This window comes from Diabrotica virgifera, chromosome 5 (assembly GCF_917563875.1).
Source record: "Diabrotica virgifera virgifera chromosome 5, PGI_DIABVI_V3a".
In the NCBI taxonomy this organism is placed as follows: Eukaryota; Metazoa; Arthropoda; class Insecta; order Coleoptera; family Chrysomelidae; genus Diabrotica; species Diabrotica virgifera.
The window spans coordinates 236,283,720-236,308,954 of NC_065447.1; the positions used below are offsets into that span (position 1 = coordinate 236,283,720).

Consider the following 25,235-nt stretch of genomic DNA (forward strand, 5'->3'; position numbering starts at 1 on the left):
AAAATCCCGATAGGTTTAGTCACTGTTTTTATGTGGACACTGTTTTGTGAATGGAGAAAAGACTAAAAAGCAAGACGGAACAGAAAGTGAATTAGTGATAATAATAAACAATTTTTAGGATTAAAAAAACTCTGAAACGTACCATGTTACAGTTAGTTAGGATAGTTAGGAAATTTAATTTTTGAAAATAGTATTAGGTAACCATAAACATTTTGTAAAAGGGAAAGAGGAATATACCGTCAGATATTCTTCTTCTCTTCTTAGGACTTTCTTTTTTAAAAACGGCGGAGATGTGGTATATTATGAACCCTCTGTATAAATCATAATTTAAATATGATGTTATTAACCTTTAGGGTATTGAACATACATAAAAACAATAGCTTATAGTTTGTATCACATGTTTATTACGAGTGAACTTGAACTATATTTGTTATGGTTCAGATAGGTATAAAAACACGCTGAACAATCAGTATGGATATAGATATACAAATAATTATTAGAAGTTAGTATGTAGTAAGGCGAGGCGCTATGAATCATTAATGTTATTGTTTAGATATTGGATACCAGTGAATAAAATATAATGTATAGTAAGATGTGTTTAGTCTTTTTAATTAATTAGAACCAGAAGGCAGTAACAACATATTTAATACACCTTTCTTTAGAATCGGAAATATCCATCCAGTTTTCCATTCTTCGGGCATTCTTTCTTCTTCCCAAATCCTTGTTATTAGCTCGTATATTTTCCGTTGTCTTCTCCGCCTCGTTTTATTAGCTCGTTTGGGATTTCATCTGGGCCTGCTGCTTTCTTTTGTTTTAAATTTCTTATCACCCGTAAAAAGTCCTCATATGACGGCTTTTCGATTTGGATTTCATCATAAAGGTCTGTATCCTCTGTATATTCGAGATAACTTTCTCTCGCCTTGAATAGTACTTCGTAATACTCTTCATTGAAAAGATAGCCAGACTAAAATGGAGATGGGCAGGACGCATAGCTAGAATGACAAATAAGCGATGCACAAAGAGGTTATTGGAGTGGAGACAAGAGAAGCGTCGGTCGACCACATGCAAGATGGACCGACGAGTTAAGAAGGCTAAATAAAAACTGAATGAAAGCGGCGCAAGATTGATGGGATTGGATGATGATGATTATTGTATCTTCAGATGAAATAATAATTAGGACATTTCGATAATTATATTTTGACAACCATTAAATATGAACTGACATAATTATATATAACATTACGTAACAACATGAAGGTGATACTATAAATAGAGGAGGATATTATAGTCTCCCAAGCTATTTTGAACTTATAAAAATACAAAAGAATTAAAAACCTAAATCTAAAATCTTGAATTGAGATGTCAAATTCGTTCAGATCTTCTTAATTGTGGAAGATCATTACGTTCTTCAGCAGCAGGTTCATTAATTGGTATCAATTTATTATCAGGATGATCAGGCTCTATCATTCGATATATATTTTCGTTGATAGCGTTTGGATGTAATGTAATTGAACTGGAGGAACTGAACGTTGGATAGACGGCAGAAGATGCAGGGGGGTTCTTGATATTGTGGCTGATAAATAATTACTTCTGGTTCGTTTACAAAGGTTTCATTCTTTTTAGGTACCATGGTTTTACGAAGTTGGTCAATGTGACGTTTTAGACAATACTCATCATCAAGTTGTACTTGGTAATGTAACAATCCATACTTTTTAACAATCGTGCCAAATTTCCAAAGTTCCTGGTTACCTTGGTAATACCGTGCTTGTACTCTCTCCCCCACATTTAACTGTCTTGCACCATTGGGTTGATTTTCTGATCTGGTAAGTTTTGGTGGACGGAGTGCATCGAGTTTGATTCTTAAACATCTGTTCAGGTATATTTCAGCTGGTGATTTTCTTCAGCATTGGAACTTTGAGGCTGGATGATGAATTTTTTGATGGTAGGGGTGGTGCAAGGGGATGGAGGGACAAAACTGCTCTGAGTCTTATTTTTTAATCACATAGAACGTAAAAAATAAAAAAAATTAATTCTGGGTGTCTAGCTTAACAGGGGTACTCTATTAACGGGGTCTAACGTTAAGGAAGAAAATTGTAAAAATTTAAGGTTACCATTTGTGGTCTTCCTGATGCTCCAGATAATCCAAATGCTATGTACTGATTTTCAGGTATTTTTGCTGAAAGACTTATATCCACAAACTCATCTTCGATTTTCCATCTAACTTGTAATCTTTTGTCCAAAAATTCTCGGCAGTTTGCAGGAGGTGAAGTTCTTGGCGTAGTACTCGTCTAAAAAGTAGTTTAGTAGTAGTTTAGAAAACTTACCATTTACCAAAAAGTACACATAAAGCTAGGTTTCCATGGAACGTGGCGAGGTACGCCAAGAAAAATAGAAAATATGTAATAGAAAAAGATAAAAACTAAAGACGGGAATCAACACAACGTGAAATAGCGTTATTTCCCTGAAAATTTGTGATTTACGATCCTTGCGCTGGGACCGAACGCCTTATTTATGGCCGCCGTGGATCTGCGCGACGTCTCCCATCGTTTGTCGGTAAATGAACACGGTTCAAAGGAAGTCAGAAGCTGATACAGACTAGCTATGTATCCCTCCGACCCTTCCGACTCGGCTAGGGACTGGTACGGTCAGTGTCGTAGTAATTTTACTGTCGAGTGGTCTCAAGACGTTGTGTTGGAACTTATGTCATTGTATGAATTAACCCACTTACTAAAATTACTACCGCCAACACTGGTGGTGTACCTTCGATAATCGAGTGGAATTCCGACAGAATTTATCAAAAAGTAAGTATTTGTTAATTTGAGACTGACGTGGGGCGCCAACTGGGCTTTTTCTCGTTAAATTATTATCTATTTTCTATTTCTATTTGCCGACATTTTCCATGGGATTCCGTCTTAAACGTTTGGATATAATAAAACTTAAGATAACTGTCAAAACTAAGTGAATTTTTTTATCATAATCAACTATTTATAATGGAAAATAAGCCACAATTTTACCAAAAAGGATTTTATTAACGTTTCGAAGCCCAAATCGGGTTTCGTTGTCAAAATACAAAATACTACTAAAATAAACAAAAATGTTGTTGCTAAGTAAAAAAATTCTAATAATTTATTTAATCTGACTCATTTATATTGGCAATTCAGACGTATATTATACATTTTAAAGTAGAAGACTTTAAAATGATATCGTCAATATTGATGAGTTGCGTTCCTGGGACGACTTTACTAAAAGATAGTTCATACGATTACATGAAATCAATCCCAACTCAAGAATATCCGTCACAAAAAAATATCATAGCATGTGATCTGTGTTTAAAAACACAACCAAATGCAATGATGACGTAAAATTCTTGCGTTAGAGATTCCATAGTATTTTTATATTCTTCGAAACGTTAATAAAATCTTTTTTTGGTAAAATTGTGGCTTATTTCCCATTATAAATAGTTGATTATAAAAATGCCACAAGGAAATATATAGCTTCAGAACAACATTTCTTATCATGTCGCCGGTCATATTTTTAAATTTACTTACCGGATTATACCACCAAGGAGGCTTGAAATAAAAAAAATATTTGAATAGAAGATAATTATTTTTTTATTAAATAAATTTAAAATATTTGAACAATGTGGTTCAAGATAAATCAATACATATTTTTTCTATTGTCCAATTAGTTTTTTACTTTCTTGTGATGAAAAAATCCTGAAAATACTGAAAGTTCAGCCATTAAAAAAATTTTTAGAGGTCGCTCAACAATTTTTTTCTCCAAAAATTGCATTCTTTATCGTTAGCTTGACTTATAAGAAATAAATAGTCTAAGAGCTAGTGAACCCTCCGACTAACGGTCGTCCTGTAAGGCTAGAAATTTGTCTACTTAGTGATAATTCATAGCACACCAAGGCTAAAAACCATGACCTGGCAGGCCTCAGCGGTGCACCTGTATCTACCAGGTGAATCGAAAAGTGCAAATTTAGGGGTTAAAATAAACTCTCTCCTGTAAGGTTTAAATTTAAGTATGTGTTTGAGTAAGTCATTTAGAAGAAATGTGTACAATGACAGGCGATTCTGAAGAGCATAAGACCTAGCCAGGCGAGGGGAAAGATTAGGGGTTTTTCCTAAAGTTATTCTTTTTGCATCGAACAAATTGTTTTTAGGTTTTTTGAGTCATTCCAAACAGAAAAGGTCTTTAGTGATTTTTCTCTTAAGTTAATAGTTTTTGTTATATAAGCGATTGAAAATTTTGAAAATTGCGAAATCGGCCATTTTTAACCCTAAATCGGACATTCATCTAAAAATTCCAATGTTGCCAAGGTACGTAGATCTTCTTTAAACATTGACTGATGAAATCCCGAAGAGTTTTTTGCAATAAAATATCGAAAACCCCTTTGTTTTTTTAATTGCTAATCAAGCGGGCTCGGCACTGTAGTATAAGTGAGGACGTTTGAGTTTGCATAAATTCATTATCTCGAGAATGGGCAAATTTCAAGAGAAATCCTCAGACAGGTCGATTTTTATTTTTGAATTAGGACTTTTTGGTATATATATATAATACTAGTGACGTCATCCATCTGGGCGTGATGACGTAATCGATGATTTTTTTAAATAAGAGTAGGGGTTGTGTGATAGCTCATTTGAACAGTTATTTAATTCTCTATTCAATAATATAAACATTAACACAATTATTTATACAGTGTGTACAAAAATTGTTTTTCTTCTATTTGTCAAATTTAATCAAAGTTAATTTAATAAAAACAAATTTTTTGTACACCCTGTATAAATAATTATGTTAATGTTTATATTGGTGAATAGAGAATTAAATAGCCTTTCAAATGGGCCATCACACAACCCCTAGTCTCATTTAAAAAAATCATCGATTACGTCATCACGCTGAGATGGATGACGTCACTAGTATTATATTATATGCCAAAAAGTCCTAATTTAAAAATAAAAATCGACCTGTCTGAGGATTGCTCTTGAAATTTGCCCATTCTCGAGATAATGAATTTATGTCAACTCAAACGTCCTCACTTATACTACAGCGTCGCGTCCGCTTGATTAGCAATTAAAAAACAAAGGGGTTTCCGATATTGTATTGCAAAAAACTCTTTGGGATTTCATCAATCAATGTTTAAAGAATATCTACCTACCTTGGCAACTTTGAAATTTTTAGATAAATGTCCGATTTAGGGTTAAAAATGGTCGATTTCGCAATTTTCAAAATTTTCAATCGCTTATATAACAAAAACTATTAACTTAAGAGAAAAATCACTAAAGACCTTTTCTGTTTGGAATGATTTAGAAAACTTAAAAAAAATTGTTCGATGCAAAAAAAATAAATTTAGGAAAAACCCCTAATCTTTCCCCTCGCCTGCAAGGTCTTATGCTCTTCAGAATCGCCTGTCATTGTACACATTTCTTTTAAATGACTTACTCAAACACATACTTAAATTTAAACCTTACAGGAGAAAGTTTATTTTACCCCCTAAATTTGCAGTTTTCGATTCACCTGGTAGATACACGTGCACCGCTGAGGCCTGCCAGGTCATGGTTTTTAGCCTTGGTGTGCTATGAATTATCACTAGAAAAATTTCTAGCCTTACAGGACGACCTTTAGTCGAAGGGTTCACTAGCTCTTAGAGTAAAAGTACATATTACGCATATTTGAGTACCTTTATTTTTTCCATAATTTATTTTCTAATCTAAAAGGTTTTTTAATCTAAAAAGTTTTTTAAAAGTAGATAGGAACAAGAAGTTAAAAAAATCTGAACGTAAGCAAATTTAAATTGATACAAAATATCGGCGAAGAGAGAGGAATCTGAAAGGATTGTTTAGCAACTGAAGGAAGACGAGGTGACAGAACCTTCCACTAGCCTATGGTTTTCTCCGGTGGTCCTGGCCAAGACGAGGGGACAGAACCTTCCATTAGCCTATGGTTTTCTACGGTGGTCCTGGTCAAGAAGATAGACGGAACTACGAGGTTTTGTCTGGACTACCGTTTGTTGAACAATGTTACCAAGAAAGACAGTTATCCTCTGCCTCGGATCGATGACACGTTGGACACATTGGCTGGAAGTAAATTGTTTTCTACGTTAGACTTGAAGTCTGGATATTGGAAAGTAAAAATGGACTCAGTGGATAAGGATAAGACAGCCTTCACCACAGAATATGAATTGTCGCAATTCAACGTTATGCCATTTGGACTCTGTGATGCTCCTGCAACATTTGAGAGGCTTATAGAAATGTGGTGAGAGGGAAAACATGCTTGCTGTATTTAGACGACATAAATGGAAGAGGACAATCGTCGACCATCTTGTCAAGAAATATCAAGCCTATGCTCATACGTCTTAGTTAAGGCAGTAGTTAAGACATACGTCTTAACTACTGAATACTGAGTACTGTAGCCAGCGGTATTCCTTTATCAGGAAAGGCAGCTTAAACGAGTGCTGGAAAATGATGATGGTTCAGCGAGGAGAACAGAGTTGGTGATTCCAAAGAGCAGAATAGCCGAAGCACTTCATCAGTTACATCACAGTCCATCAAGAGGGTATTTTGGTGTAAAGAAAACCCTTAAGAGAATTCGGGAATGGTTTTATTGGGTGAATAGTTCCGACGATGTAAAGAGCTGGTGTAAGAAATATGTGCTACCAGTAATGGACTTCATCGGAAAAAAATGCCCTATGAGACAGTACAATGTTAAAAGTCCGTTTAAAATAATAGCTTTTGATATTGCCGGGTGATTTCCAGAAAGTGAAAATGGATGCAAGTAAATGATGGTCATAATGGATTACTTCAGACCAGAAGGCCGCCACTATTGCAGATATGCTAATCAAAGACTGTATCAGCCGATTTGGAGTACCCTTAGAGATCCGTAGTGAATCAAGAAGGAACTTCTCGAGTGATCTATTTCAGAGAATCTGTGATAAACTAGGGATTGATAAGGTAAGAAATACAGCCTATCACCCAAAATCAAAAGGAATGGTAGAGCGAATTAATAAGACCGTCGGCAAGTACTTGACAAAGATGGTGTCCAATCACCAGCAAGACTGGGATCGGTACCTTACATTCTTCGCAATGGCCTACAGATACGCTGTTAATGAATCAATGGGCCAAACACCAGCAAACGTCATATTTGGACGCAAGATGCGTCTACTTTGTGATTTGTGGCTGGTGAGGATTATGTGAATGAATTGGGAAGAAATATGGACGATATACACGAGTTGGTGCGTTCCCATCTTCAGATCACTAGCGACTAAATGAAGAAACGGTACGATACCCAAGCTGAATAGGGAAAGTTTCAGGAAGAACTACAAAGTCTGGCTTTATGATCAAAAGAAGCGAAAGTGTTGTTCTCATAAGTAGTAGTAGTTCTAGTAAGGTCCGTACCTCATTGTGAAGAAGATTAACGATGCTATCTACCGAATAAGCAAGATTCCTATGGGAAAGCCGATAATAGTACACCGTAACCGACTGGCTCCATTCAAGGGAGGCCACGACGTAGACAAAGAAGTGGAACTAAACCAAGTCCGGGAACTACCTTACCTCACGTTTGAGGAATTCATTGGGGCCTATTGAGGTACCGGTAAAGCAAGATATTGAGGTACCGGTAAAGCAAGATATGGAGTTACCACTGAAGAAAAGCAAGATTTACTCGTACTTCCTGATGACTACTCACTGGCCCATATCATCCCGGCCAGTATTAGAGACGCACGAGGATTGGCATCCGCTTTTCGAAGGAAGTTTGGTCAAGTTGCAGAACTTCAATGGCAGCTGTCAGCTCCTGACAAAGAGTTGAAACTCCAAGATGCATCACGTTACCTTTTTTATCTGATAATAGAAGATACTGTCCATTACCAACCTACCTACCAAGATGTATGGGATGCATTAATTCAATTGAGAGAGCACGTGTTGGAATCCTACGTGCAAAAGTTAGCCATGCCAAAGTGAGAATACCGCCAACTAGATTGGGGGATTGTCCGAAATATGGTGGAAGAAAGCTTTAAAGACACCGAGGTCCAAGTATTAGTCTGTTGCTATCCGCATAGTTACTGGCGCAATGCGAAAACCGTCACTTGCCACTTTTATATAACTGGGTATTGTAGAAGAGGATCCAATTGCCGATACCAGCATCCAGTTCCAGTCCCGAGCAGGCTCCAGGAGGAACCATCTCTTAAGGAGGGGCAATGTTGCAAGACTACCTGTAATCACCCGTTCCTCGAGACATGTTTACGCGACCACGGGGGACACATCATTTTAGAAGGAAAGGGACCTTGGCAGGTTAACAAAAGATCTGCCTCTCGAGTAAAGTTTTTAAATACTTTTGTAGTGTAAATAAATAAATTTTTAATGTTAAATGAATTAAAATAGTAAGTGTGTGTAATAAAAGAAGATAAATTAGTGTTTTTATTTAAGTAAAGCATAAGTGTTAAAAATATAAATTAGTAAATACATCATTAAAATATTCTTATAAACCAATATAATAAAAGAAAATAAGAGCAATAAAATAATATTTAATTTCTCCGCTACGGTTCGAAGGAACTCCGCTCGGGCTTCCGGCATATTTCTGTAAAGAACAACAAAATGTAATTACTAAAGTACTGAAATACGGTGAAAATGTTAGTACATTCACACACCCACACATACACACACACATCGACAAATCACCAAGATGAGGAGGGCGAGGGGAGAACTGTTTAATTCACGGTTATGATCACCGCTAGCGAGTCACAATTTCTGAATCGCCACACGGCTGGCTTTAGCTCAATTCGTCAAAGCGATTGATTTGCTAGATTAACGCTCCAGCTTGAACCAGTTGAATCTTTTTAGATCAATACTCCGTTTACTACAATACTATTAGTTTACCAGTTTAAACTTACTTTCTGTTAAGTCGATCTCTATATAATACAGGGTGTTTCACTGGAAACGGATGGTGAACATAGGCGAAATACTTAGATGGTGAATATAGGTGACTGAGACGGTTCTAGATATACAATATTTATTGCCACACCGACTAGACCAGGGCGCATCTGTAAAAATATTAGTACATTTGGACGTTGAGAGGTGACTCAAATTTTTTTGCAGAAATTGCTTGAAAATAAATCAAATAACAATATTTGAGTTATCCTCCCTCTTAAAAAGGTCCGGAACAATGTTTAAACAATCAAAATGTCAAAAAATGAAGGAAAAATTCGATTTTTTTCTTCGTTTTTTGATTATAACTTTAAAAGTATTCATTTCCGACAAAAGTTGTACTAACATAAAAGTTGCGTAATTAAATTTCCTACAATATAGTGTTGGCTAACAATTTAAAAAATAGTCACCCTTTTTGCAAAATAGCAATAATTGCGAAAAAAACATACAAAAACAAGTATTCGCATTTTACGTTTTTCAACCATTTTTGCTACACTTAGGACATTCATATTTCACTCAAAAAGACTTCATTATACAGTAAAATAATATTAAAAATTTTATTAAGATCGGTTTAATAGATTTTGCAAAATAAATTTGGCAATCCAGCTTTCGCAAAAAAAATTCATTTTTTCAAAATGTTACAGGACAGAAAATAAAGCAGATAGCAAGTTGAATTTTGTTTTGCGTATAGAAGTGTACTGTACCTTTCATTTGCAATTTTGCAAAATTTAAATCGATCAAGACCACGGCGTCAGGAATTTTTTTAAATAAACATTAAATATTGGTGCTACGCGCAGGACAGCGGATAGTTTGCTCTGATTGGACATTCCAATGACCTTTGATAATGATTAATACATTTTAATTTTTATTACATTTCGATATAAATAAATAAATTTGTTTATTGCAAAATAAAAACACATACTGTATCCTTTTAAATAACACTTTAATTAGCAAAAACTTTCTTTGTTCATATATTTTAACTAAGAGAATAAAAGTTTATTATTTTTAAACATAATATGCAATTGTTTAAACAAAATATCACAAACAATAATAAAGTTAGTTTGATTTTTGTGGAATTAAAATATTAAAATACAACAAAATATAGAGTAAGAAAATAATATATTAGATAAAGATTGGAAGAAATTTTGGTGGAAATCAACTTGTGTGAATCGAACACCGCTGACCTGCGCGTAGCACCAAAAACTAATGTTTATTTAAAAAATTTCCTGACGCCGTGGTAATTATTCGGCTTTAATTTTGTAAATTGAAAATGAAAGGTACAGTACACTTCTATATGAAAAAAAAAATTCAACTTGCTATCTGCTTTATTTTCAGTCCTGTAACATTTTGAAAAAATGATTTTTTTTTTTGCGAAAGCTGGATTGCCAAATTTATTTTGCAAAATCTATTAAACCGATCTTAATAAAATTTATAGTATTGTTTTACTGTATCATAAAGTTTTTCTGGGTGAAATGTGAAGGTCCTAAGTGTAGCATAAATGGTTGAAAAACGTAAAATGCGAATACTTGTTTTTGTATGGTTTTTTCGCAATTATTGCTATTTTCCAACTAGGGTGACTATTTTTTAAATTTTCAACCACTTCTATATTGTAGGAAAATTAATTATGCAACTTTTATGCCAGTACAACTTTTCTCAGAAATGAATAGTTTCAAAGTTATAATCAAAAAACGAAGACAAAAATCGATTTTTTCCTTAATTTTTTGACATTTTGATTATTTAAACAATGTTCCGGACCTTTTTGAGAGGGAGGATAACTCAAATATTATTATCTGATTTATTTTCAAGCAATTTCTGCAAAGAAATTTGAGTCACCTCTCAACGTCCATCTCAAAACAGATGCGCCCTGGACTAGACTTTTATAACCAAGTTACAATGTAATTAATCGATTTTACTCATTTCCTTCTGGATCCATAATTTTAGAATATGGGTATATGAATTAAATTATTTTTTTGCCAATATATAGTCCAATAATATATGTATAATCAAATCCTGCATTCAAGTTTACTTTCATAATATAATATATCATTTATCATGTCACTTACAACTTTCCATTTCAGTAAGTATAGCTTTTATATTATAAAATGAAGTGTTTAAATATTTTTTCTTTTAAAATACATAATAATTAGTACCCGTACTTATTAGTAAGTAATAATTTTTCAATTTAAATACTCTATAATATGATTTGGTATTGCATTTGAAAAGAAAACAATAAATATTCAAAATGTAGTGGTCGAAATGTTTACTTATGCGAGGATTGTTGCATATGTCGGAATTTTACGAACGTCTCGGCGTAACATGGATTTTGGCTGCGGGCCGCCGACATCTGTCATTTGTTCTTTGTTGTCAGTTGTCAGTCTTATGGTTTTGTTTGTTTACTTTATTGTCAATTTATTGAATAACATTTGAATTTGAATATTTTGTTCTTTGAATGTTATTGAAAAGTATTATTGTATAATAAATATAAAATAATTGTATTATTGTATTCTATTCACTTATTATTTATATTGTATATCGATGGCTTAGTGTGAAAACCTTTTATCTCATTTTTTTCGAAAATCACATTTTGGTGGTTTTAGTCTGGTAATACTATATATTATTTATTGGTTTTAGTTTGAAAACCTTGTATCTCACGATTTACAACTGTTAGAAAAAAATCCAAATACACCAGACTATTTTCTACAGCCGAAAAAAGAAACCATGTATATCAATTGCTCTCTTGATTTAGTGTGAATACCACATATATTTATAACCAAGAATTTGGTACTTAATTTTGAGTGTTTGTTTAAGAAATTCGAGTTGGAGAAATGTTTTTTTGTGAACAACAAAAGGTAGTCCAGTATATAGAAACATTTTATAAACCTTAAATCAAAAGATTTGTACTCTATCAACCTAGTATTTGGAGGTCGATCGACCAATAACTATTCATTGCTTTATTTTGTTGTTGGTGAAACCGGACCTAAGAATATTAAAATATTTATAGAATAATACATTTTTTTACTCTTTCCATCACTATTCAGCCATTTTACAGTACCTATCTATAGAGTATTGAATGGGTATAGACATGGTATACAGTGATGAGCGCACTAATAACGCAGAAGATGGAAAACATAATACATTGTGAAATAATAAGAGATGAAACTAGTAGAGGTGGAAAATATCAATATAAACGTATAAATTAACATTGCATTACATAATTTCCCACCTTTAGACGTCTGTGACAGAAGTATTTTATAAAATTCTCCTATCACAGTGACAGTTCTCATAGTCCTCCGATACGTCTAAAGGCGAGGAACTGTGTAATGTAGTAATTTCCACCTTTACTAGTTTCATCTCTTTTTACCTCACAATGTATTATGTTTTTCAACTTTTGCTTTATTTTGCCATTATTAGTGTGCTCATCACTATATCATGATAGTAACATTCACCAATTGGCCAATAAATGACATACACAGGTTTGACACTTTTAATTAACTACAATGGCAGAATTCTAGGTATGTAGTTCAACTAACTTAAAATAAGCAGATTAAGAATTGAAGTAAAACTGTCTACATTATTTACAACAGGCCTCAAACAGGAAGATGCCTTATCTCCACTACTCTTCAACATTGCTTTGGAGAGTATTGTATTCCTCTTTAGAAAAAAAGGGCCTTACATTATACTGGCTGCCGCTGATGATATAGATATAGTAGGAAAGAGAACGATAAATATCAAGGAAGACTAAGAAAACAAATATGCCTCAGAATAAATGAGGATAAAACAAAATATATGGCTACAATATGAATGGAATATTTAGAAAGAATAGGGCAAAACATTATAATAGGCCAGTACAACTTTGAAAGGGCTCATCAGTTTAAATATTTGGGATCACCTCTGACAACATTACTAACATAATAGAAAGTACCAAATTGTTGGTTTGCATTAGAAAAAATAATTGTATACAAAAATGTATCCTGCAGTATGAAAATAGGAATCTACCATTCAGTAATAAGACATATACCTGTGAAACAATGACAAAAAAAGGGGGACCGCTCAAAAATTGCAGAAGGAAGAATCGTTAGAGCAACATATGGACCAGTTAAGTACGCCAACAGAGAACTTTACAGAGTGAGAAACAACGAAGAATTATATAACCAACCAGATATAGCTAAGTCAGAAATATTAAGATGGGCCGGACATGAGCAGCATGTCATAAAGCTAGTCTGGGAAGAAAATCCGACAGGAAAGCAACCACTGGGGGATCAAGAATGTGGTGGAGAAGTAATATTTCATCAGATTTATCCATTCTAAATATTGAACAACCAGAGGAATTAATGATGAACCGCTGCAAGTGGAGGCGGATAGATATTTTTTTTTCATGTAGGATGAGTTCTTTAAAGCATTAGATATACAGGGTGTCCCGAAAAGATTGGTCATAAATTATACCACACATTCTGGGGTTAAAAATAGTTCGATTGAACCTAACTTACCTTAGTACAAATGTGCTCATAAAAAAAGTTACAGCCCTTTGAAGTTACAAAATGAAAATCGATTTTTTTCAATACATCGAAAACTATTAGAAATTTTTTATTGAAAATGGACATGTATCGTTCTTATGGCAGGAACATCTCAAAACAAAATTATAGTGAACCTTGTCCACCCCATAAAAATTTTATGGGGGTTTTGTTCCTTTAAACCCCCCAAACTTTTGTGTACGTTCTAATTAGTTCATTATCGTAGTACCATTATTTAAACACGTTTTTAAAACTTTCTTGACTCTTAGTATTTTTTCGATAAGCCAGTTTTTATTGAGATGCGGCTTCTTTTTTAATATATTTACATAAAATGTTTAGTTCCTTTAACCCCCCAAATGTTTGTGTACGTTCCAATAATAATTGTCGTACCATTAGGTAAACACAGTGATTTTAAAACAGTTTTGCTTCAGTCTTTTTTTGATAAGTCACCTTTTATCGAGATATGACTTCTTTTTCAAAATATACCTAAAAATGTAAATTATAAATAAATTTTCAGATTATTAACAGGTCTCTATAATCGTACTTAACCATATACAAATATGTGGTGGATTGGACAAATATTCAAAATATCTCGATAAACACTAGCTTATCGAAAAAGTAATAAGAGGTAAAAAAGTTTTTAAAATGTTGTGTTTAACTAATGGTGTCACAATAATAATTTAATTGCAACGTACATAAAAGTTTGGGGTGTTTAAGGGAATAAAACCCCCATTAAATTTTTATGGGGTGCACAAATTTCACATTAATTTTTTTTTAAGATGTTGCTGCCATAATAATGGCACATGTCCATTTTCAATAAAAAATCTCTCCTAAAAAAGTTTTCTATATGAAAAATATCCATTTTCATTTTGTACTCCAAAGGGCTGTAACTTTTTTTGTGTGCACTATTGTATATAGGTAAGTGAGGTTCAATCAACCTATTTTTGACCCCTGAATCTGGTATAATTTATAACCAATCTTTTCCGGACACCCTGTATAATACGTACAATGTAAATGTTAGCACATTTCACTATATTTATAGATGATTCAATCTACTTATTCTCATTTAGATCCTTTTTTATTATCTCTAATCTAATTATTTTACATAGGTTTATTTTGGAAGTATAAGTAGTCAAGTCTGTCATTTCAAAACATTCAAAATATAAATATAAAAGCAAAATGAAAGTGACAATGACAGACGTCAATGGCGACGGCCGGCAGCCAAAATCGATGTTTGCACGAGACGCACGTGGAATTTTGGGCTGTCGGGATTCTGGCGTGTCGGGATTCTGGCGTGTCGGTGTTTTGGCCGTCGGGATTTTGGCCGTCAGGATTTTGGCTGTTGGGATTTTGGGCGCCACCGGGAAAAAAGCTATCTGGGATAAACAATTTGAAAAAAATTTAAACAATTGAATGAATCGCTTTGAAATTTTTGTCATATATTAAGCACCAAAGAAACCTCATTTGACAGAAATGTTAAAGTTGAACACTAATTTTTTTTGCAATTTCGACCTTTTTTCGCAATAATATTAACAATAAATGACTATATCAACCTTTATAATACGCCATTTTAAATATTTTACCATGCTCTCGAAGATGTTTATACTAAAAAAACCATAAGTTATACTGTTTCCATTAATTTGAAAAAAAAAAGAAAAAAAGGCCGTTTTTTGACACTAAATTGTTTATAAATAAAAATGGCCACCAGACCCTACGCATGAAATAGTTACAATTTGTTCTTATAGGTATTACCTGTCGAAAAGTCGCTTCGCCCTGGCTGTTGAAGTGTCACGAACAGGGTATATTATTTTTGCCTTATTACCCCTACCTAATCATTGAAAGTTGTTGTGAAGCAATAAACGAAACACAAGGCAACAATATTCAGGTAAGCTTTTATTTAAAGTCTTAAAACATATTGAAAACTATAAAATTATATAAAATGAAAATAAAGTTTGTTATGATATCTATATAAAATTTGTTATAAAGGTTATATGTTATAATATATATAAAAAAAACTCTCAGAATTTTTCAGTTTCAGTTGGGCTTTTTTCGTATGTCTTCGTTTCGTTTGTTTGAGTTTGGAATGTGAATAATCACAGGTTGTTCCGTATTCGACAGAATTAACCCTTAAACGCCCAACCTTTTATAGGTTCCAAGTAAGCCCAAGGGTTGGTAAAAATGTCTACCTCGAAAATAGCTAATATATTTATTGAGAGTTCTTAGAAATGTTATAAATGGATTAAACTTAAGAATCTTATGCATAGTAAACACAGCATCTTCTAAAATATTAATATAAACGATGTACAAACCTTACAATAAAATTACGATGTACATCAAAATTAAAATACCAGTAAAAGCCAGTAATTCAGATTTGTCGATTTTTTCTACATTCTTCCTTTACGTCCTCACTAGTGTGGCGAATAATTATGTCTATTATGTAATTATACGTCGATAATTATGTGCATTAAGTTTTTGCCAACGAAAAATTATGTAGAAACCTTTACCCAATGGGTGACATTTCGTGCACGCCCATATTTTAAATTCAAGATATTACTTTTATTTTTAAAAATACCGGTAGAACCAAATTAAAATTCGATGAAGGGTCGACTTTTTAACAATAAATAATTGTTGAAAAATTTTGGAACACGTAATAAATATGTTATAAGGGAATACGCATTTGGTGGACATTTTTTATCCACCCTTGGGCGTTTAAGGGTTAATGATGGTTCTGTTGGATTTAATGATGATGCTTGGGGAACGAGAACCTCAGTGGTAGAGAAAATATTAAGTAGATAAAAATTCACGAGGAAATAAAATTCCTGTAGCTGGCTGTATACCATAAATCACAAAAAATACAGGTTTCTTTGTAAACCGTAAATTTAAAAGGCCCCAATAAGGGTTACATCACAAAACAAAACGTTTCCGGATTAACAGGTAATCCATTATCAGGGTTAAGCAAATAGCATGCATGCATGATCCACCAAAAAGTTATGGATAAAAACACTTTAAAAGTTGCAAGATCTTAAATGATACTACATTATTATTAAAATGGATGTTGTAAATATTTCTGGATATTACCCAGGGCAAGACAGGACTCTAACCCACGTGGATGTGATATGAAAGGAATGAACCTCACATATTGAAAATTGAGCGTCAACTCACATCCACGTGGGTTAGAGTCCTGTGTTGCCCTGGGTAATATCCAGGAATATTTGCAACATCCATCTATTTTAATAATAATATGTAGTATCATTTAAGATCTTGCAACTTTTAAAGGGTTTTTACCTATAACTTTTTGGTGGCGCACGCATGCATGCTATTGGCTTGACACTGATGATGGATTACCTGTTAATCCGACAACGTTTTGTTTTGTGATGTAACCCCTATTGCGGTCTTTTAAATATACCTTTTAAAAAGGATCCTGTATTTTTTATTAAGTAAATAGGTATATGTATACATATAATATTAAGTAAATAGGAAAATATATTGTAAAATGAATGAGCAAAATTGATGAATCGGCGAATGAGCCTTGAAGGGCCCGTAGTCATATAACTCCAAGGAAAAAAAAGTTGAATACTGAGTGTGCGGAAGGAGAGACGAAGTTCGTGAAACAGGATAATGAGTGTGAGAGATAGTAGATTCAATGTATGGAACGGGTGATGGAGTTTGAGGAGCAGGAGACTGAGTGTAAGACAAAGGAGATTAAATGGATGAAACGGAAGACGAAGTTTAGAGAATGGACTACTGAATGATTGAATTAATAGCTACGGAATGTCTATGAAGAGTTCCTTCTTCTCCTTCAAAGATAATTTCATTTATGAACTTTTCTGCCAGTCGTCTTTGAGTTCCAGACATGCGTTCCAGTTTAAAGGCCCAGTTTCTTGCTATTACTTGATATTCACTGTCAGGTTCGTTGAAATGGTCCTTTTGCACACCGTCCTTTTTCTTCTTCTTTGGTTGCTCTGGATCTTTAGATGCTGAGTGTTGCGAAGGCATTGAAACCTAGAAACAAAAATAATAATTAAATAAACGTTAGTAATGAAACGTTAGTAATGAGTTTAGTATGGACTCACACATGCAACCCATTCATTATTTGAATTTTATAAACATTTTTCGGTTTTAGGTTCCCAGTACAAAAGCAAACTGGAAGATATTGGTACGGTAATTTGGAAACGCATGGAATTTTGATATTTGCATCGGAGGGAAAACAAATGTTTAGAGTAATATACACACAACGCAAAAGTCAAGGATATTTTAATAATTTGACAATACCAATGACAGAAATTGCATGACCATATAAATTTGCTTGTACTATAATTGTTGATACAGACACTTACTTCTTATAAAAAAAAAAATTGTAAAACTGATAGCAATACGTGTTTTAGAATGTTTTTTATAAGGGACAAAAAAATCGACATTTTTATGTTTTGTTTATTTTTAATTTTAGTCACATTTTACCATTCTTGCTTAATAGGTGAATTAAAGATATTGTCTTGTTACCATGCAACGACAACATTTAACGTTGGACGAGATGAATAGAGCCGTGGGCCTCCTTTAAGCTGGAATGCGACAAACTCAAGTTGCTGACCAGCTGGGTGTCTCCCAAAGCGTCGTAAGTCATTTGTGGCGTCGGTTTAGAGACACTGGGTGTAGAGCCGAGCAACATCCAGGACGTGGTCGCTCTACAACCGTCGCTCAAGACCGATATTAAATTTTAAATGCCAGAAGGCAACCTACAATCACAGCACCCGAGCTGGTTAATGAATTACAGCTTGCACATAATGTAACAATTAGCCGCAGTACTGTGAGGAATCGTCTCCATGAAGCCAATCTTCGTGGTCGGCGACCACTGAGATGTCCACCTCTATCTAGAGGCATCGCGCTGTAAGATTAACCTGGTGTCAAGAGTTTCAGAATTGGACTGACAATGACTGGGCCACAGTATTGTTTAGTGACGAGTCTAGATATGGATTTCATCCAGATTCTCTTCGGACAAGAGTTTGGAGACGACCCGGAAATGGAGAACGATTACGACATCTTCAAGAAGTGTATGCATACAGAGGTGGTACATTAATGGTATGGGGCGGAATCTGATTGACGGAAGAACTGACCTCATTTTCCCACGTGGCTTTCTCAGAAGTCAGCGATATTTGGACACTATTCCTGAACCTGTTGTGCGCCCATTTGCTGCTGCTGTTGGAGAAAATTTTTACTTTATGCATGATAACGCTCGATCAAATGTTGCGCATATTGTAACAAACTGGTTGGATAACGAGGGTATTGATGTATTGCCGTGGCCAGCACAATCACCGGACTTGAATCCCATTGAGCATGTATGGGACATGCTCCAACAAAGAATTACTCTACATATGGGCAATATCTACAATGAGTTTCAATTAAAAGAGCTTCTGAGAGAACAATGGACACAAGTACCTCAAGCAGACATTAACAATGTGATTCGAGCATGAACAGTAGATGTAGAGCTGTGAAAACCAACGTGGTGGCCATCCTTTATTTTAAGTTTATATTTCGTATTTTTGACATTTTGTGGTGGTATGTGAAACATGGGTGATTTGCAATATATATTTTTTGCTAAAATTTCCTGTTTTTTTTGCAATTTATGGTTTTTGACATTAAACAACAATTTAAACTACAACTTCTGTATTACTTTTTTTTAAGTTGATTACAAATAAACAAAATACGACTATTTATAAAAATATCCCTAGACTTTTGTGTTGTGTGTAATATCATGTTATATGTGTAACAAATATAATACAATAAAGAGTACTATTATTTACCTGTTGTTAAATTATGCTGCTTGTTCCTGATTCTCCATCCATTTGATCTCGTAGAAATTCTAGTTCTTTATAGTACCATCATGACGGTACATACAGATCATCAGCATCAGAACCAGAAGGCATACACTTCTTCACTTTGTTGTTTTCGCGATTGAAAGTTGTACATGTAGCATATTAATTTTTATCTTGACTTCTTCCTCCGTAATGTTCGCAATAAAATTTCCCATGATAATATTGAGATCGTGTTTCTTTGTAGGACCTAATGCTTTTTCTAAATCATGATAGAATTTTTCAATTTTTTTTTCTTTAGTCTTGTGTGGGTGCATATTCATTAGGCCGGGCCGAAAAAGGGCAAAAAAAATTTTTTTGAGAAATTTTAAACGGGCTAGTAAAAAAAGTTGTGTATGTTAGTCCTAATACTGTGTACCAAACATAGGCCGAATTAAATTATTTTTGACCGAGCCCCCGGGGGCCTAAAAAAATTATTTTTTTTTTGCTTTATTTTTGGGGCGGGCTAGTATCTAAGATATTAATATCAATGCTACTATCCTGTTAAAAAATTTTCATCATGATCTAAAAAGATTTAACCAGCCCCCAGGACTAAACATATAAAAGAGGGGTAACCACAATGCATTTTATTTACTAATTTTGCGCTGTGAACTGTGCAGCTCTTTGCTTGAATCAAGATTCGTCACGAAAGGTTTTTTATATTGAACTATTATGCATATACTATTTAACATTATTTCGTATATTCATTTAACCCAGAACTCACCTCGATGAGGTTGCTGCACGGTGAGTTCCACCCGCCCACCATCCTTTGCTCAACATTTTTACTTACTCATTACTTGAACCATAGCGTCGACATTTACTTTCAAATATCGGCTAATTCTTTCTGGCATCAAGTTTAGCTCGGATATAACCATCTCTAGATTCTTCACCACACACTTTTATTGATGCATCAGTAATTATCTTCACACACCTCTCCCACGCTTGCGTATGGCAGGGAAAATTGTCACACTTTGGAACTTGTTTCACCATGTCCCACAATCCACAATAATTATTCTTCGTTGGCCAAATGCTGTATTAGAGGATGATCTGTTAGAGTACCATTCATCTAGTCTATGAGATCTATGTAATCTTCTGCATTGAAATTGATTTAGGGATTTGGGATACTACGAAAACACAATTTTTATACTGGCCTTCCTACATTTTAAAATCCTTCTGAGAGCATCCTTTCTAATACCTTGATTTCCGGGTGCGCAAATTAAGCATTGTAGCTGTCGTGAACCAACGTGTTTGTGCCATCTTCCCTGGAATTTTCTCTGAACTTTGAGAACATATTCCATCTCCAATTATTGCTTAAGATAGTTTGGACAAATACTATTGATCTGAACTTAGATCATTTTCATTTACAAGGGGCAAGACAGCTTCTATGGTTTTAAATTTAATAACAGGCATTTTTTCGTAATTGGGAAGAAGGGATCCAATCGGCTCAGAATATGAATAGAGACCTTTTGTGTGATCATGTAGTTTTTGCAGCAAATATCGCAAGGGAAGTTCATTAACGTGCAACGGGAATACACTCCACTGTAATGGTTTATTTACTCGCATTTCTATAATTCGTATGATACCTTCCAGTCCGTATTTTCATTTGAACAATCACATCCCATAACACCTAATTTGCTTAGATCTATATTATGGCTTTGTAAGTAGTCTAATCTTCCTTCGACAATATTTATTACACGAGACTGACTAAGAGTCAAGTACCCAAAATATAAACTACGGGTCCTTCAATTAAAGCTATGTGGTCTTCAGTTTTCATAATTCGTCTCGCCTTTCCGAAGACCATGGTTTGATCTTTCCTTTCATCAAAGTGTATCCCTTCAATATTGACTTTTTTAAATTTTTATTCCCGTATTCCCGTATTTGCCGTCTGTTTCCCTTAACCCCTCTCCGAATTTTATTTTTGTTAATGACCAGCACTGTATTATATTTGAAGATTTAGTTTAGATCTTCTTAAACGGCAATTAAAAGCTTAAGTATTTTTTCTGTCTACTGTATTATCTTTCTTTTGCTTTATAATAGAATATGACAACAGAAGCTTTTTTAATAGCCCCAAACATTTTTTTAACAAATAAAAATTCTTTGAAGGCCGGGGGGCCCGGTTAATTAATTTCTAAATCGTCCCAAATTTGGTATATAAATACTATTTCCAACTTTTAGCAACTAGCCTTGTACAAGAATTAAAAAATAAAATAATAAAATAATAAAAATAAAAAAAAAATTAAGGGCCCGGTTAAATATTTTTTAAACCGGCCCAAATTTGGTAACTAGCCGTGTAGAAAAATTAAAAAAAAGTTTTTTCGGCCCGGCCTAATATTCATATTCCTGTTATATTATTCATATTTATTGTTGTTGTTTGTATGTAACATTAGTATCCGGGACGACGTTTTTTACAGCTTTATCTGTTTCGTTCGTCACAATTATTATCACACCATTTTTGTGTTTTGAACTGTCTTCTCTCGAATAGTATATACTGTAATCGTCTATAGTTACTTTTCCAGATAGTTGCCATATCATTTCACGTATTCCAAGGATACTTCTTATACAGGGTGAGTTTTTAGTGCGGGATCGGTCGATAATTCCATTACGGTATAGAATATTAAAAAAAGTTATTTAGAAAAAATGTAGGCAAAATTTAGAAAAAATGATATTCTCCACGCTTGGAAAATATGTTTATTTCTACAGGGTCATCAATAACAGCGTGGTATATCAAACATATAATTTTTTAAATGGGACACCCTATATATTTTTTCATATTTATATTCCCCTCATAATTCTTGTTCATATAATATAGGGTTTTGCATTACTATACAGAGTATTTAACAAGTTATGACCAGTTTTATTTCGAAATCCCTATGAGATTAACACCCTGTATTTAAAGAAGTAATTCATAGACAATAATTTGTTTTATGTAGTAAGATAAACAATATACTGTAGTTTTTAAATTAAGTCCAATTGAAATCATCGACGAATGTTTGTATACAGGGTGAACTACAAAACCAAATTACGATTTTCTCTATTTTTTTAAATGGATCACCCTATATTTTATTTTTCAAAAATATTGTATTTATTATACTCTTTCATTTTTATATAACATTGCCTATGTCTAAACTTATTACTTTCGGAGATATTTTTAGTTTTCTTCAACTTTCGGGAATACATTCAATTTTTCTAGTATAAATAAGTTGGTATTGAATGATAATTAAACAAAATTATTTATATTCAATAAATAACTAGCACAAAATATAAACCATAGCAATATGCAATGAATGTATCAATAAATGTGATATTAAGGAATTATCATATTTCCCTAATATACAAGAATCATACAATTCCTACAAAAAGAATATAGATATCTTGTGTATAATAAAATTACAAGATTATTTTTATTTAATAAACAACTCACACAAAACATAAATCAAAACAATATACAACTAATTTAATAGTTTTTAGATTATTATATCAACAGCATTCTAAGCCAAGAAGTTTTTAGTAACACATTCCTAATTGCAGATTGTGACCCGCAGTTATTAATAATATAATTTTCATATTAAATTTCATTAATATGCATCAAGAAATCCCTACTTTGTTAACATTCAAACTAGGTGATCTATAAATGTTTAAGGTGATATTGTTAGAGATTATGTGATTGCTCCACATTTTTTGACGGTTGAGGTTATTATACGACGGTGCTCCAGTTCTTCCAAAATTGATTTTTTTAAGAGGGGCTATATAAAAAAACCTTGTATACCAGAAGCATCCAACAGCGCTTGATGATATGAAAAATAGAATAAAAGAAGCTTTTAATAATATTGACTTACAAAAATGTTAGAAATGTGCCTCGGTCATTTGAATATCGGTTACAAAATTGCATAGACGTTGAAAGTGGTCATATTCAAAATTTACTTTAGACTTATATCCTTAACATCACATTAATTGGTACATTCATTAAATTTTGTTATGGTTTATTATTTTTTTGTTAGTTATTTATTGAATGAAAATATTTGTTATATTATTACATAATACTTATTTGTTAAGTTATTTATATTTATAAGAATTGAATGTATTCCCGGCAAATGAAGAAAACTAAAAATATCTCAGAAACTAATAAGTTTAGGTATAGGAAATCTATACAAAAATAAAAGAGTATCATAAATACAATATTTCAAAAAAAATAAAATATACGGTGATCTATTAAAAAAAATTGAGAAAATCGTAATTTTGTTTTTTAGTTTAAAAGTGCTTATAAAAATTAATGTTCTACTAAAAAATGCTTGGCTTAGAATGCTGTTGATATACCAATCTAAAAACTGTTACATCAGTTGTATATTGTTTTGATTTATGTTTCATGTAAGTTATTTATTAAATAAAAATAATCTTGTTATATTATTATATACAATACAAAGTTTTTTTGTAGGAATTTTACGATTCTTGTATATTAGGGAAATATGATAATTTCTTAATATCACTTTATTGGTATATTCACTGCATATTGCTATGGTTTATATTTTGTGTTAGTTATTTATCTAATCAAAATAATTTTGAGAAAATAATTTCTTTCAAAAATGAAAGAGTATATTAAATACAATAATGTTGAAAAATAAAATATAGGGTGATCCATTTAAAAAAATAGAGAAAATCGTAATTTGGTTTTGTAGTTCACCCTGTATGCAAATGTTCGTCAATGATGTGAATTGGACTTAATTTAAAAACTACAGTATATTGTTTATCTTAATACATAAAACAAATTATTGTCTACAAGTTACTTCTTTATATACAGGGTGTTAATCTGATAGTGATTTCGAAATAAAAATGGTCATAACTTGTTAAATACTCTGTATAGTAATGCAAAACCATATATTATATGAACAAGAATTATGAGGGGAATATAAATATGAAAAAAATATATAGGGTGTCCCATTTTAAAAATTATATGTTTGATATACCACGCAATTACCGATCACCCTGTAGAAATGGACATATTTTCCAAACGTGGAGAATATCATTGCCTACATTTTTTTTAATAACTTTTCTCGATATTTTATACCATAATGGAGTTATCGACCGATCCCGCACTAAGCACTCACCCTGTATTTACTTGCTTCATTTCTTTTATGGTGTTGTGAATCTTTCCTGGTTCGTACATGCTTCTAACATTCCTAATACATACCTATTTTTCTTTCTTCAGAAAATACTTGAGGAGCACCCGTTATTGGGGCCGTTGTATTTATCTACCATTTCCATGACTGTTTCTTGGGAAAGTTAGGTTCTAGGTGATTTCCCGTTGCCTGCCTAGAGTGTGTAATAGAAGGAAATATAGTGACCCTTCTGCCCTCGGAAACCTAATAGCAATTCGGGGTCGGAAGAAAGAAGATTAGCCAAGAGAGGCTGATAGGAAAGATTAAAGACATTTCACTCAATACAAGTTGAAAAAGAGTGAAATGTGAAGGCCCTTATGATTTGCCAGATGCGTTTCATAAGCGTATGAGTATTGATACACTTTGTGTTCCCGCTCATACTTCGGGATGTTGATTACATACTGTATGGCTCGCCCAACATGTCATAGCATGGAGGATAGGGTGCACGTCATTTTTACAATGTAGATCCCCCAACTCCATGGCCTGATCATTCACGCTATTGCTTATGTCCATTTATATAGGGTGTCCCCGAAAATAGTGCGTTCCTTGAAGGTATAGGTAGAAGGCACCATGTCGAGCAAAAAAAGTCTTGTAACATTTTTTTCTAAATTCAACCGTTTGGCCAAAAAACCAAAGTACATTTTGGTATGCAAATTGAAATCTGGCAACTACGTGCAACACCAAAATCTAAAGATAGACAGTCACAATTCAAAAATAGTACAAATAAACCATAGATACTTAAATAGTACACATGCATATAAGTTTACATAAGTAGGTAAAAGTTATAATTTATGTAAAACTTAG

At 33.2% G+C, this 25,235-nt stretch overlaps 1 protein-coding gene across 1 annotated transcript in view; it reads right to left on the minus strand.

Annotated features, from left to right (window-relative positions):
• The window catches only part of LOC114331097 (protein Skeletor, isoforms B/C), a 239,793-nt gene that overhangs the window by 25,126 nt on the left and 189,432 nt on the right, over positions 1 to 25,235 (minus strand). Inside the window, exons 8-9 of the mRNA XM_050650895.1 lie at positions 3,549 to 3,569; positions 2,112 to 2,288 (exon numbers count right to left, since the gene is read on the minus strand). Coding sequence (XP_050506852.1) covers positions 2,112 to 2,288; positions 3,549 to 3,569 — 198 coding nt within the window. The remainder of the gene's footprint in view (positions 1 to 2,111; positions 2,289 to 3,548; positions 3,570 to 25,235) is intronic.